At 41.2% G+C, this 15,078-nt stretch overlaps 1 protein-coding gene across 1 annotated transcript; it reads right to left on the bottom strand.

Annotated features, from left to right (window-relative positions):
* Nucleotide 1: 1 nt before the first annotated feature.
* myo1ha (myosin IHa) lies at nucleotides 2-14,712 on the bottom strand. The gene is made up of 32 exons (XM_050051285.1): nucleotides 14,462-14,712; nucleotides 10,607-10,741; nucleotides 10,399-10,514; nucleotides 10,124-10,322; nucleotides 9,946-10,026; nucleotides 9,264-9,443; nucleotides 9,073-9,171; nucleotides 8,878-8,994; nucleotides 8,720-8,791; nucleotides 8,488-8,607; nucleotides 8,347-8,414; nucleotides 8,025-8,130; nucleotides 7,865-7,945; nucleotides 7,693-7,784; nucleotides 7,201-7,295; nucleotides 7,061-7,107; nucleotides 5,731-5,811; nucleotides 5,233-5,338; nucleotides 5,025-5,142; nucleotides 4,798-4,911; nucleotides 4,635-4,711; nucleotides 4,487-4,555; nucleotides 4,322-4,406; nucleotides 4,074-4,236; nucleotides 3,901-3,984; nucleotides 2,854-2,947; nucleotides 2,023-2,078; nucleotides 1,803-1,938; nucleotides 1,648-1,718; nucleotides 751-848; nucleotides 568-667; nucleotides 2-464 (listed from the first exon to the last, which is right to left on the bottom strand). Exons 1-32 carry the CDS (start codon nucleotides 14,465-14,467, stop codon nucleotides 438-440), a joined length of 3,093 nt encoding a protein of 1,030 aa, XP_049907242.1. The 5' UTR covers nucleotides 14,468-14,712; the 3' UTR covers nucleotides 2-437.
* Nucleotides 14,713-15,078: the final 366 nt, after the last annotated feature.

The raw sequence follows: 15,078 nt of genomic DNA, 5'->3' as shown, positions 1-15,078 counted from the left end.
ATTCGCATATTCCCATCATCATTGAACATACAAAATTATCATACATATGGCTTCATTTTGAGAATCAGAATTACATGTTCTTTGAAGCAGTTTATGAGTGTTTTCTACATTAAATAGTTTTGTAGATTTAAAAGTGGGAGTCACAGTCTAGTGTCAGGATTTTGCTTTGAATTTAAATGCTCAAAACAGCAAAAACAAAAACTTAAAGCACAGAATGATGTTAAAATTTTAACCTCACATGTGAGTTTAATATTCTTTGGAAGTTAATCATCGACTAATGTGTATAGATGAGAACCGTGTCACTGTATAACAAAGCCAGCTCATCAAGTGTTTCTAAAGTGCTCAGGTGTGTTTCTCCAGACATGTTGATCTCCCCTCAGGGGTCTCCTGATGAAATATGCAGGGGCTTCTTGTGTGTCGTCTCAACCCCACACACGCTACCGTGTCCTAGCCCGAGTGGCAACCTGCAGTGACAAACAGCTTGATTCGTGTTGTGTCCTTTAGTTTGCAGATTCATTTCAGAGCAGAGAATCATATAACACTTCATCATAACAGCACGCATCTCACCACCATGAGGTGTCCGTTCTTGGCCTTGTACACCATGGGTTCCTGTCCAGTGCTGAAGTCCACCGCACTCTCTTTACCTGCCTGGATTTCAATCTTGATGCTGAGAATCGATACATAAGTGTTTTAGATTGAAGCACAAATTAAATCCAACCTCTCTTGATTGTTTCATAAACACAGACTCACCTTCCCTGAACCACTTTGATTGCATTCTCTTTTTTAGCAATGACACTGAGTTTGGTCAGAAACTCAAACAAGTGGTCACACTGCATTACAAGGTCCCCCTGAAGCAATCACAAAACATTACACAATCAGACGAGTGGAACCTACAGTACATTACATAGTTATTTTTTAATGTGGCGTTCAAGAAACTTCTACCTGACAATCCTCTGTGTAAATGAGCTGCATGATTCAACAGTTTCCTCAGCATTTTCTTTTATAAGGAGTGGCTTCCTTTCAATAATATTAGGGAGAGTAAAGCTGCTTTAAAAGAACACCCCCCACCCCTCTGTTTTTCTTGAATGCCTCCATGATGAACTAAGAATATATAAAAGGCAAACTTTCTTTCTGCAATTACTACATTTAACAACAGCAAAACTGTATCAAAACATCCAGTTACAAAGTCTAACACAACTCGTGCAGTAAAATCCAGGTCTCATTTATCCAGTGTTTATCCATATTTATGCCCCAAGTGAAAAGGAGGCAGTGTTGACAAGCTCAAATATTTTCTACCTGCTACATCTTTTTAATCATTATTTCCTGTTAGCCAATACCTTGGGCCATCATAAGCTGATAACAAGCAACCCCATCTCGATGCCGTTTGGTTATTTCCCGGGGTTTGCTGCCATTCTACTTTAAAATATTGCCTGCGACATCCCAAAAAAGGCCAAAAAATACTGTCTGCTAGATACACTCTCATCAGCACTTAATGCTAAATGTCACTTCCTCACTTGTATATAGAAAACCCAAGTTCATAAGCTTCAAGTTGAGCCCTCTATCTTGAAAATTACACTTTCTGTGGCCTAAATACTTCACTGTAACTCAAATCAGATAAAACAGAACTTTAAGCCTTGAGCCACGTACCTTCTGTTTGGGGTCCTCACACGTTATGTGGAGCACAATGATGCTATCAGTCAAGTTACTGACCGAAATACCTGCAATGAGTAAATGAAAGACCCTTTTAGCCCAACATAAAAACATCCCCAATGGTAAAATATGTATTATCAGATTGTTCTGACCTTTCAGAGAGGTGTAGAGCACTCTCTGTTTGATCTTGGCTTCCTCTATCACATAGGCAGCTGTCTGGGTGAGGATGAGCTGTCGTGGTCTCGGTTTGAAACCATTCCTATCATATTTGATCACAGGGACGCTGTACTACAGAAACACAGAACACAACACAGTGACCTGTGTTTGATGTGAGGCTGTATGTCCTCTGGGTGTATAATGGCAGTTTATTACCTTAATGCGCTCATTGTGAATCATCTGGAGAACCCTCATGTTTATGTCCTGTTCACCTAAAGATAGGAAATTATGTTAATATGATCAAAAGAATACATTGTGTGAAATTATTGGCTACTTACCAAAGGTGAGATCAAGTCATTGTTTTCCAAGTCCCAAGTAAGTCCCAAGTCAAGACAGTTAAGTCTAGAGTCTAGTACCATATCCTAAACTTTGAGTATCATGTGCGAAAAAGTTGTAATGCACTCTCCACCAAATGTAATGCCATTTTAAGAACAGAGTAATAATACATTCAATTTACAAAAAAAAAAATCAGAAATGATTTTCAGATTTCTAGCTATTTGTTAAAAGAAGTTTGTTGAGATTAATATGTCTCCGTCTGCATATTTCTATTGCAATTTGTTTTTTTGTTGATCACAGCATAGTTGTTGTGCGTGAATGGCATTATGTTTGGTATCGTTTTTTTCCAACTGATGTTCAGTAACGTAACATTGTTCGCAGTTTCAGGTTCAAACTAGGTGGATCTGGGAAATTAAGTGTTAATTTACTGGGAGTGAATCGCGATGGATGAAGAAATGAAGGGAAATTAACTGATTCATGGCTCACTTTTTAAATAACTTTTCAATCTTTGGGCATTGGGGAAGGCATCAAGTATTTTAAAGTCAAAAGGCTCAAGTTCAATTGAAGTCACCAGTCACTGGTGTTAAAGTCCAAGTCAAGTTGCAAGTCTTCTTTAATTCTGTCAAGTTCAGTCTAACGTAATTGAATTTTTGACTCAAGTCTGGCTCAAGTCCAAGTCATGTGACTCGATTCCACAACTCTGATACTTACTGATTCTGGTGTCCACAAAAGGCTGAGCAACACTCTGTGGATAACTGTCCTTTTTGCCCTTGAAGATGGAGCTGGTAATTAACTTTAGTTGAAGCTAAAGAGGAACAAAAATATGAAGTTGATCACTGCAAAAAGAACATATGATGATTCAGCCTTTCATAATGAGTGGGTCAGCATTGCTCACAAAATCAAGACAATCATTCATTTTGTCATGAAAGCACCAAATTCAATACATACATAGCTTAACATATCTAGAGGACATCTGAATATCAGGGCACCACAGATTGGTATTTTGATGACCATGGTGGCAAAATCCAATGAGATGATGCTACAAATGCAAGCTTGGTGTCTATTTTATGTTTTTTGACCATAAGAAACACATTGGAGTGCTTATTTTTATGATTGGATGCATCTGGACCCCTAATTTGCATATTTTAAGAATTACAATCACACTGGAAAACTCACATTTAAGATTTATTTTTTAAATCATTTCATATTTTATTAATGCTCTCTAATTTGCATATTACCAATATAGCCGTTGTCCCAAAAATGTAGTTTACACACACATTTTCACCCAGATTGAGAGTTGTAGGAATGAGCTTTTTCCATGTTGTGATTCCATGTCCAGAGTGATATTGTATGCCCACTTCATCCACAATCAAGTTCATATGAATTATGAATCCTGGGTAATACTCCTCTAACCATGAGCACACATTCACACACTGAGAAAAGCATAAACGTAGCCGGCCAATCAGAACATGCCTACCCGGATACGTGCAGACCCCACAGTATATTAGGAGGCAGATTCCCATGTCCGACATCCTATACTCTTTTCATCGAGCGGCGTAGGAGCAACGGGGCCCCTAGTGAGAGAGCTCCACCTGTGCTAATAGAACTAGGGTTACAATATTGTAACCTTCAATCTATCTCACACAGGCTCCGCCCTGTACTGGACTCCTTGGCTACAGTGGATGGAGCCCAATGTCGTGACATAACATCAACCAAGCCACACTGACCCTGACCTAAATGTACTGACAAGTGTGTTACCTGAGCTTTTTTCTGGGGTGTGATTCCTCTCACGTACTTCCGCACCATCAGACGGTAGTGAAGCTTACGCAGCAACTCGGATGTCTGACAGAAGCAAAAACATGCACAGAATCAAAACAAAAGCTAAGTTTGTATTTAATCTGTTTTACAATGAAGTTGGTTAATCACTGTACCTCTTCCAGCACAACTGGTGGAGTCTGCCAGGTGGTGTTATCCAAAACCGTCTTTGGCAGATTGGCTTTGAGTCTGTTCAAGTAATTCTGTCTCACAAAGGCCAGGTACTCTGAGTTATCTGTGCTTTTTGCCTGCCCTCTGGTCATGTAACCTTTGATGAATCTAAAAATGTCAAATAATGTATCAGTGAAAATGTGATAGTAAGCTTGAGAGGAGCTGTGTAACGACACTTCATCTTCTCGCTTACTTCTTAATGACTTTTACAGCCCAGGCCCTCTTCTCTCTCTCCTTCCTGGCCTGCACTCCTCTCCAGCAGGTTTCAATCTTCGTGGCTGAGGATACAAAAAAGCAATTGATGGCGTGTCATTTTCCTTTACTCATGTACCAGAACATCATACACTGTGGCATTTACCAGCTTCTTTCTGTTTTTTGAATTCTCCCTTTGCTCTGTAGCCTTTGTATTTGGCCTGGAGCCTCGTTGCTGCAAATTCAGAGCATAACATTAAATCACTGTGCAACTAGTAATGACTGACAATGAATCATAGTAGATCTGCACTCACCCAGTTCATGTTTACATTTCTCATAAGCATCCTCTGTGGCATAAAGTGTCCTCGGATGACGGATGAATATTTTGGTACTATAACAAAAGGAAAGCATATAAATGTTTTTGGTTACCCCTTAAATTGTGTTCCCTCTGTTGTATTTAGGGAGTGCTGTCCTCACCGGCCCATTTTGTACTCATTTGGCAGGTAGCCCAGATGTTGAACCAGCACTTCCACTCCATCAGCTGGCATTCCTCTCCAGTGAGGCCAGGTGGCCGGGCACAGGGGTTTATATCTGCAAGATGCAGCCAACAACCCTCTCAGCATGTTTTAAATGCACTGGAAAGGAACGAAGGGTTTTAATTGATAAAATCAAGCATGAGCTCCATGCTCTTTGGTCCTTCATACCTCTTTAAGAAGACCTCATATCTGCGTCTGTATGCAAATCCAGCTCGTCTGACTCTGAGGTGCTCCATCAGGCCCAGGTACTTCACCTGGTGCCTGATCAGCGCTTCGTCAAACTGACCTGTGTTAGTGCCGAGAGTCAAGAATCATATCCAAACATCTCCATCTTCTTAACAAAATAGATTCATGTGCCTTCTATTAATTGAATTACCTGGCTGCTTGGACTCATTGGATTTTAGGCAGCGTATGTACCAGGCCTCTTTGGCCATCAGGATCTCTGTCAGCTTCAGCAGGCTGCTCTTAAACTGGGTCGCCACCTACAGACACGACAGGAGGGTCATAATCCTTAACAGTTCACCTGTCACATACATATGGCTTAATGATGACACAGTCAGACTGCCACTGACAGAGGAATAATGACCTGTCTTTGTCTCGGCGGCCACTCTAATGAGACCGCTTACTCATTTGTTTCCTCTCATTGTTTATGTTTGCAAAAAAATTACAATTGTGTATATTATATGCCCTGTATGGACTACAATCCTTTTGTAATTCCAGTTTTTTTATGTGCAAAGTAAAAAGAAAATATATGTGATTCTTGTGGTATATATGACTTGTAATACTGAGCATAGTACCACTGATATTATATAACATGAGCTTCATTAGTGATACAGTTAAATAATGTGGAGGGTGCATCATGGTTAGCACTCACTGTTTCTGGTCTTCGCCTGCTGTCTGAATCCATTGTGGAGAAGCACTCTCTGACTATGGCATTTTTAGACTGACAAATCAGCTATGAGAAGGAGGGATAACACACACAGATTATAATATAACGCACCAATTTACCATAATGTTCGGTACTTAAACATTGTCTGCCAAATAGCCTGCATTGCTCGCTGATATGATTTTCTCAACAGACATTTTTACTTGTCAAATGCAGGTGTAACTAATAACACTGTTAACTGCTGCATTGTAATAACTGAGGGAATGTTGTCATCATTAAAGCTGGGGTATGCAGTTTTCTGGAAAGGGGAAAAAAACAGAATTTGAAAATACACCCTCTTCTTTCAGTTCCCCCTTCACTGTCCTAAGACCCAGGCATACACACCTGCTTCACATAGTTTAGTCTTATTTCATCGTAGAGCTCAGGGCAGGCAGCAACTCCAGGGACACAACTTCACTCGGCTGTAGCAACTCAAGTTCAGCAGTAAAAGCAGAGTGGTGGCCAGCGGCAGCACTGAGTCTACACTCTAGACCTGGCTGAGTTTGAGTTGCTGCAGCTGCTAGCTGGGATCAGTCTCCAGGGCTGCTGCCTGCTCTTGTCACAACGAGGTGGTCTGTAGCATAGGGGAGTGGAGCAGAGGACACGCTGTTATCTGAGGCTTTAGCTAGCTACATAAATATAAACTTGAATTAGCCACTGCTGTGAGGCTTTGGCTCAGGTTAGCAGAGGGCTATTAGCATCCTTTTTTCTCAGTTTCTTAAATGCTTCACAGATACTTACATTTTTTTATTTTATTTACTGTCAGACTCCCTTTTATGGGTTGCTTTGCAGTGTACACAGTTGTTTCTGATGCTAGAATTGCAACTTTTTTGAATCAGGATTTCCCCATCTAAAGGGACGTGCACGTGCATCTGCAGTTGCAGAACAGCCAATAGGCACACCCTCTCTCTGAAATGACCTGTGGCTGGCCAAACGTTTCCCATCATGAGGTAGAATTTTTAAAGCAGACAAACAGAGTCAAGACTAGTGTGACGCCAAAATAAAACTGCCTACCCTAGCTTTAATGTGATTAGGTACACCTGTGCAGTTTCTACTTTGACAGGTCAAAATATCTGCTGTTAAAAAAGGTCTATGAATATGATTTATTTGAGAACAAGAGAGAAACAAGAGTGAACTGATGTTCTTCGGAAAGCAAGTTTGGGAACCACTGATTTACCATAGAGCTACATTATTGTTAATATCTGAGGTATTAATAAAAAGACTTCTGTAGCACCACTTCTTGTCGCACACAATATAAAAAGTTAATTTGCAGACTTACATCTTTTATGTTCCTATATAAAAGGTCATTGTTTTTGTCCAGGAAACCTGAAATGTGATGAAAAAAAAGAAGCTGTTAGTCAGCTGATAAAAAGGTTCAGATGTTTGAGTAACAGGGCCTGACATTCTGGTTTCTTTTACCCACAACGCAGTAGGTGACCTCCCCGGCATAATGCAAGAGACGGAAATCTCCCCTCTCCAGAGTCTTACGTGTCATTTTGTCAGCCAGTTTGTGCCTGCAGTCAAAGAGGTGGAGAGAGACAGAGGAATGAAGAGTGAGAGGCTTTACGGACCAATCCTAATCCTCCATCTCTATCGGCTCACTGTCGGCTCGCTCACAGGACACCGGTCAGCAGAATCTTTGATGAATGGGGTTAGACTTTAGTGTTGAGGAGAAGCTTTGAATCACACAATATCCATTTAGATGGAGTTCATATTTAATTGAAACAAATGGTTATTTAATCAAACGTGCAACTCCAAAACACTGATCATGTGAACCTCCCTACTTGTAAAACATCATGTAGGTGTGTGTGCTATGTTAAGGTTATGTTTTAAAGAAATTCAATGTAACACGGCATGACTAATTGATTTACAAATGTTCATATAGGAGGGTGAAGTATTGCTTTAACTCACGTGACAAAGTGGGGATGATTTCCCATCTTGTCCTCCAGTCTCTCCAGGAAAGTGAGATCTGTGGCATCTCCTGGCCTGAGACACTCCTCATCCTGCAGGATTATCATCAACACAATATGTCACCTTCAGTGCTGATGGCTCAGTAAATTATTCTTTTCTAGTAAATACACACCAATATTGATATGATCCCTCTGTGTTTCTCCTCAACCAGATCACAGATAATCTTGTTGTTGAAGAATTGAACCGGCTCCCACTAGAGGAAATGTTAAAAACAGACTATGAAATCTATTCAACACCAGTCACTGTAAATATACTCTAGGTTTCAGGTTTACCTCAATATCCTCTGCTTCATATTCCTCCTGCTCAGCCTTGAGTGTCAGCTGGATAAAAAGCTGCTGCAGCTTCTCGTTGCAGTAATTTATACAGAACTGCTCAAAACTGAGGACATCGATCATGATAAACAGGTCACACTCAGTAAGAAATCATCATCACAGAATCACTTGTGAAAGTGCCGTTTTCCAATTGCACTTCATGAAGTTTTCCATGCACATTTGAGCTGTTTCTAGTATAAAAAGGCTGTAAAACAGCATTCATCGGGTTGGCACATAATCAAAGCAGTGCCACAATATTAGAAAAGCAAAGATTTTTGCCTACCTGTTTACATAGAAAACTTCAAATCCGTAAATGTCCAAAAGCCCTATTACAGTCTTCCTTGAAGGGTCCTGGCAAAAACAAAGAAAACATAAAGTTAGTAAATAAGTCTAGGATCTGTCATTCACACACCCTTCTCCTCACCTTGTTCTCCATGGACTCATTGATCCTGTTGACCAGCCAGGTGAAGGTCTGTCCATAGATGGCTTTGGCCAGGGCATCTCTGGCATAGATGGCATGATCAGTTGTGAATGGGCTGAGGACCTTTTCAGTGAGACAAAATCATGGCTAGATTTCAAACACTGGTGGGATTAGTTTAAATAGGAACACAACTTTATCATAAATGAAACTAAAGGACATTTTAACATGCGTGCACCTGATCTTTACTGGCTTCAATCTTCCTGTATGTGAGTGCCTCCTGGAGACGGTGGGCATCAACTCCTAGTAGCTGCAGGTAAAAATAACAAGTTAGTTTATTCTTTTTTATTCACTTTTTGTGACAATCCTATATATCTCAAGACATTTCTTTCTTACATTTGAGACCCAGCGCAGCTCTGCATTGTTGTTGTTCAGGAGGGCATGGCCTTTACTGTCAGAGTCAAACTGAACATTCCCCAAGTGGAGGACGCTCGCAACGATCCCAAACAAGTGCTGCACAGAATGAAAATTTGTAAGTCAATGCAAAACCAGCAGGGAAGTGTGAGAGGTTTAAATCAGCGTCCAACTTACACTAGTGTTAATGTCATCAATGTTGATGATCTGTAGTGCATTTTTGACCGTTTTCCAGTCATTTCTGTCATTAATGGAAGACACAATGGCACACTCTCCCTGTCGGAAACAGCAACAGATTGCCACAGTCACAATCTAGCATTGTCTTATGAATCTGTTTAATTAAACCAGGGTCACTGACTTATACATACTTGGGTCAGATAGTTGTAATGCTGGCAGTCTCTCTCCAGGCCCAGCTGGTGCAGTAGGTTGTCCTCTCCTCCCTCCACTAGCTGGTAGAAGATGTGGAAGTTTCTCTCCCCATGATTCTGATGCACGACCCTCGACTTCTCCAGCAGGTAGTTCAGGATATGGCCTCCGACAGCATCCCCCTATGGCAATCATGATCCTAAAGACAGCAGCTCTACAACTTTCAGAAAAAACAGAGCCTATGGTCCAGTGGACAGATTTTTAAAAATCCTTGTAGGATAAAGTATCTTCTTCTCGAGAGTTTTTTTTGTTTTTTTTCAGTCTTATGAAAGGGATGTTGACTTTTTAAATGTACTTTCATGTTTTTGGATGAACACCCTTTTTGGGCTTCTAATCTATTTTACAATTTAATAAAGCATTTAAACAAAACACTTTATGGTTAAAATTAGATCGTCATATTTATTTCATATATTTTATACACCTTGTATATGCACCTTGAGCATTTTTTCCCCCTAATTGTTGGATGATAGTGCAATAGGTTGCATGGGAGTAATGCTGATAATAAAATAAGGGAACTAAGCTTACAGGACTTCTCATACACTTCCTGATTTTTTTCTTTCTTTATTATAATTTATTAATATATTTCTTGGAAGCCCTTATGTGAATCTGTCCTTTGATTCTTACCTCACTGTTAAACTGAATGTCCATATACTTCCCGAAGCGACTTGAGTTGTCATTTTTCAGTGTTTTGGCATTGCCGAAAGCCTGTAGGGAAACACCACACCACAAGGAATAATTAACTTTAGCAGGGCTTGCTGTTTGGTATACAATTACCATGAAATATCACATGTAGCCATCAGACCTCCAGGACAGGGTTGGACATGAGCATTTTGTCCCTGACAGTGTTTAGCAGAGTGGTGCTCGGACAGCTGACAGCATAATACTGCAGAATCTTCTTGGAGGCCTCCGTCTTCCCTGCTCCGCTCTCTCCAGAGATGAGTATGAAGTGATTGTTATACTCTGTCAGCATGGTATGATAGGCATTGTCTGCCAAGGCGTAGCTGTAGGGATGCAGAGCGATCAGGACACACATATATATGCAAATATTTACAGTTCCCGTGCAGATTATACACTCACATGTGTGGTGGGAGCTCAAAAAAGTTGACACCCATGTAGAGATCCATCTGTTTACTATTGTACAGGTCCAGGTCTTTGTAGGGATTCACAGACACTAGCAGTGTGCCAATGTAGGTCTACAAGATTGAGTTTGAAAATGATCATATTAATTGTTAACATGCACACATGCTTGGCAGCAGGCTTTTAAAAAGTCCTTTTCAAGACTCACATAGATGAGATCTTTGCTGAAGCGTTTCTTGAGGTTGCTGAGGAAGGCCGCCTCTGTGGTTTCATCCAGGAGGACAAAATCCTGGATTCCAACCCGATCCCTGGCAGTCAGGGCGCCCTCCATGTCCAGCTGACCCTGTGCAACAAGTTGGATCAACCATAAGGCAGCCAAATGCACAGTGGGAATGACTTTGAAAAGTCTTACACCAAATTTCTGGTGTTAAGCATCATACGCTGAGGATTTCTCTATTTCTAAAACATATTACACATTCAGTGCTTCACAGTACTTAATGAACAACTTTATGAATTATTCTCTTTATTAGTTAAATTAATTCTAAACTTTAGCGGACACAAACTCTGCCAAAATAACAATAACAAGTGTAACACATTTTACATGCATAACAATGATATTCAAAATTCTCAGCCATGTATTTTGACAAATGTGGCTGGATGAATGCATGTTTGTATAAATGGCTCCACAGGGGAGGATGGAGCTGAAAAAAAGCACCAGAAAAAAGCACAAACATGGTCCCTGTTAGTTCTATTGAAATAAGAGGTCTAGAGGTCCTATGTGTCTTTGAAGCAAAGCTCTGTGATTGTGCAGACGAACAGACAGAAGCTAATGATCGCTACACAGCACACAGGGACCTTGGCTGGCAGCCCGTAGTTCACTAGAGCTGACACACACCAACCAAACACAACACACTGTGCAAATGGAGTCGGGGAGCCCAAAACAGCGGCACATTTAAGAGGCATAGTGGGAAAAATTCCACCAATCTGTTTTGCATTCTCAGCACCAACACTTAGACCAAAGGTTTTCACAGCTTTTGTTGGTTTTGTATTTTTTCTCTCTCTCCTTTGGAAGCAGAAGTCCTTTGATTCTCAACTCTCTCTGTAAAAACATTAAAAAAGATAATCCATTGGATCTAATTGACACAAAGCCCTCCGTCCCCCCTCCTCCCCCCTGCCTCTATCCTCCGCCTATGGCCCTCATTTCTTCTGAGAAAGGCCAAGTGTTTTTGTCCTGTAAATACCACGGAGCAGAGACAAAAAAGACGTCTTTAAAATGCAGTCTACAATCCATTACACATATTCCCCCTGCATATCCATTCAGTAATTATTCATTAGAAAACATTTAACGTCACAGTGAATTTCACACTAGGCAGTCGAAACACAATGGAGGAGATTTGGCCTATTTTGGGGTGAGGAGTTGGGGAGGGGTTGGCTGTACAGAGGAAGGGTGAAGGCGAAGGAGGGGGGAGGAGGGGAGCAGTATTTGTCTGATCTGAGAACCTCTGAAACGGGGCCGTCTTGAGACAACGGGACAGACTAAATAGTGCAGTAACGGTCTGTGCCCCGCTGCTTGCTGTGACACTCATTTAGTGTGCCCTGAGGGCGAACAATAGAGGCTTGTTCTTAGCAATCCTATGCTGTAATTTGGACTTCATTACTTTGCTCACACGGGGCCCCATAGAAGGATAGAGGAGGCTAGTCAAATGAGAGTGTTTTTTTCCACCTGTCAGCCCCGCACCCCCAAATGCTCTCACCCCTCTCCTCAACAATACCCCTCACCCCGTGTCCCCACCAATAACCCTCACCCGACCCCCTTCCCATAGCCTCCCCCCACCAGCCACCCACTTTAAGCCAATGAGACAGGTGAACAATATCATTGAAGGAGCCCTTTTTTGGACGTCAGAATCAATCTGGCGATGTGATGGTAGTGGTGCTGGTGTGGGGTATCTGTGACACCCCCTTTCTTCATGGGAACAAACTTCTCTCAGGGCAGCACAAGCAGACAATATGCTGGGACAGCGTGACTTAGGGATCTGCCATACAGTATTACAAGTAATAACATGAACAGATAAGCTCCTGTCAAGAGGAGGATTAATGAATTCAGGCGGTGATGATAATGCTAATGTTTTAGGCTTTCATTCAGAGCACTGACAAAATCTAAAGGCTTGTTGTTTTCCATTCAGGTTTCCTTTGGTGTCCTGCAGGTATTTCTTTTTAAGAAAGCTGTCTGCAGCATGCACAAGTGTTTCTAATGGCACTGTGCTAGAAAGGCTGAACATTTAATGGGCGTTCTCAGTGCAGGAGGACAAGAAAGAAAGGGTTGAAGAAAGCACCTGACCAAAGAAAAAAGTTCTCCTCTTGCATGTGTTATTTGTAGCTTTATATAATACAAAGTGCACTGGGTTGTAGCTATAATTAAACAACTGACGGCCCAATCACGTGCACGGCGGAAAGAATGATTATGTAATGAATCCACTAAGCCATTGTCAGATCAGGTGAATTGCCTTGCTACCTCAGAGCACAACCAATTGTATTTTAATTAAGAGATGGTCCCTCATCTTGGTCTAGAGTGTCAGTGTTGCCTGAGACAGAGTGACCTCATCTAAGTGAGAAGTAGCTTTAGACAAGAGAGGGAGGGAGGGTGGAGGGAGTTGCTGCTTAGACGCAGCAATTACCAACTAAGTAACAGGAAAGTTTATCTTCCTCTTAAAGAGGATTCTGTCTAAGTATCTCATGCGTTTGTATTTTTTTTCATTAAAGAGAAAGAGACTAAAAGACTGTATTTAGTATTCTTCAGCTCAGGTTACACTGATCAGAGCCTTGTATCCAAAAAGCATTTTACAACAACAGTTCCACATTTTAGGAAGTACATTAATTCACTTTCTGGTGACCACTGGCCATCAATAAATGGCCATCAATAGAGTGGTGCAGCAGTGAGTCCTAAAACCCGGGAATAAGTTGGCATTTTAGTTCTTGTTTCCTTGTCTTGAAGTCAATGGGTTTTTTGAATGGGTTTTTGGTGAGATGCCTGAAATAAGGCCTGTGGTTCACACTTAGATTTTCAGGTTTTGTTCTACAACATAAAATAGGTCAGTAAATATCCCACGTGTGAATTTTGAAGCTTTTACGTGTCTTAAAATTTGCAGTTGCTAATAAGTGGCTAAATGTGAGAAAAGAGTGTCTTCACACTGTGCACAGCCTTTTTTCGAGGGAACAAGGGCGACATTAACTTTTCCAGTCTTTGTGCTAAGCTAAGTGAAGTGGCTACTGACTGTAGCTTTAGATTTAACTGAGTATGACAGTGGTATTGATTTTCTAACTCTCTGCGAGAGAGTGAATTTTCCAAAATGTCGAACTCTTTGTTTGAGATGATGATCAGTAATTTAAAGGAGAAGTGCACACATTTTCAAAATACATACATGTTATTCGTGTGGTCTACGACAGTACAAAATATTAATATACATGGAAAAACTCCTTCCCAAATCAAAACCATAGAGCTCTAAAACTGATGTCATTGAGTATACAGAGCTGAGCTCCAGTGACAATGCAATGAATGGGGGAACATGTTACAGATGACACTGAGAGCTCCCAGGGGAATGTTCTGGGTATGTGGGTACATTTTCTTTTTCAGAACTGAGAACACTACAATAGAATAAAGCTCATTTGGGTATTTAAAGGAAAACAAACATTCTGTGGGTCCACAAAATCAGTCTCCCATTCACTGTCTATGGAGCAGCTCCAGACTTCATATTGATGGCATCACAAGGGGCCTCTAAGGAGTCTTAGGGGCCTACTTCTCTGGTTTCTGACTTTGAGAGAGAGTAGCTCATGTTGACAAATACTGATTGAACTTCAGGTGTTGTTCCACTTAAACCCATACACTTACAATGGGACCACGATCATCTTAGCCTTTAGATGCCTCACATCACTCACAGAACTAAATTCACACTGAACTGTACCAACTTTGAAATTCTTTGACAGCACCTGATACAATGACCCGATATGTAAACTACAGCAAGTTCTTTGAAATGCAACAAATTACAACACAAAAGAAAGTTCAAACCTGCATTTCCGAAGTTGTATTGTTCTGCTGTCAGATGCAGAATCTCAATGAGGATCCAAACTGTAAAAAAATCTCGTCAGTGAAGCCAGACAAGAATAGCGTGTCCTCCTGTATCTGCTTGCATGGAGACAATCAGTGAACCTGTAAACACTGGATTGTTGACAGTTAGTTGGCAGAAGTCCAGTTTCCACAATACTAATAAAAAAACACATTTACTGTCCTCTCCCCTGGTTTGTGTAGTAGCTCATTCATCTAAAGTGCAGTAGTGGTAGTGTTGGTGATGCTGCATGGAGGCCTATGTGCACATATGCTCCTCCACATCGTCCTGACCCAGGCTCATGGCACTGTGGGCTGGGTGCTTAATGATTCATGCCGTGGGAGGTGGAGGGACAGGGAGATCTTACTCAGTGCTTACCTGGGTATCCACTGCTCTGCTGAGTGTAACATAACAATACAGAAACAGGATCCAAACCACACCAATGCAACCATCCCCCTGTCCCTCTCTCTCCGTCTTCTCTGTGACTGAGCTCCATTACATCACGACCAACAGCTTAAAAGCCCCCAGTCTCCTTCTCCCTGATGGTACAGTCTAGATCTGGTTACTGATCTTTGATTAG

Source organism: Epinephelus moara, chromosome 8 (assembly GCF_006386435.1).
Source record: "Epinephelus moara isolate mb chromosome 8, YSFRI_EMoa_1.0, whole genome shotgun sequence".
Lineage (NCBI taxonomy): Eukaryota > Metazoa > Chordata > Actinopteri > Perciformes > Serranidae > Epinephelus > Epinephelus moara.
This window is presented reverse-complemented; position numbering and strand designations above follow the sequence as displayed.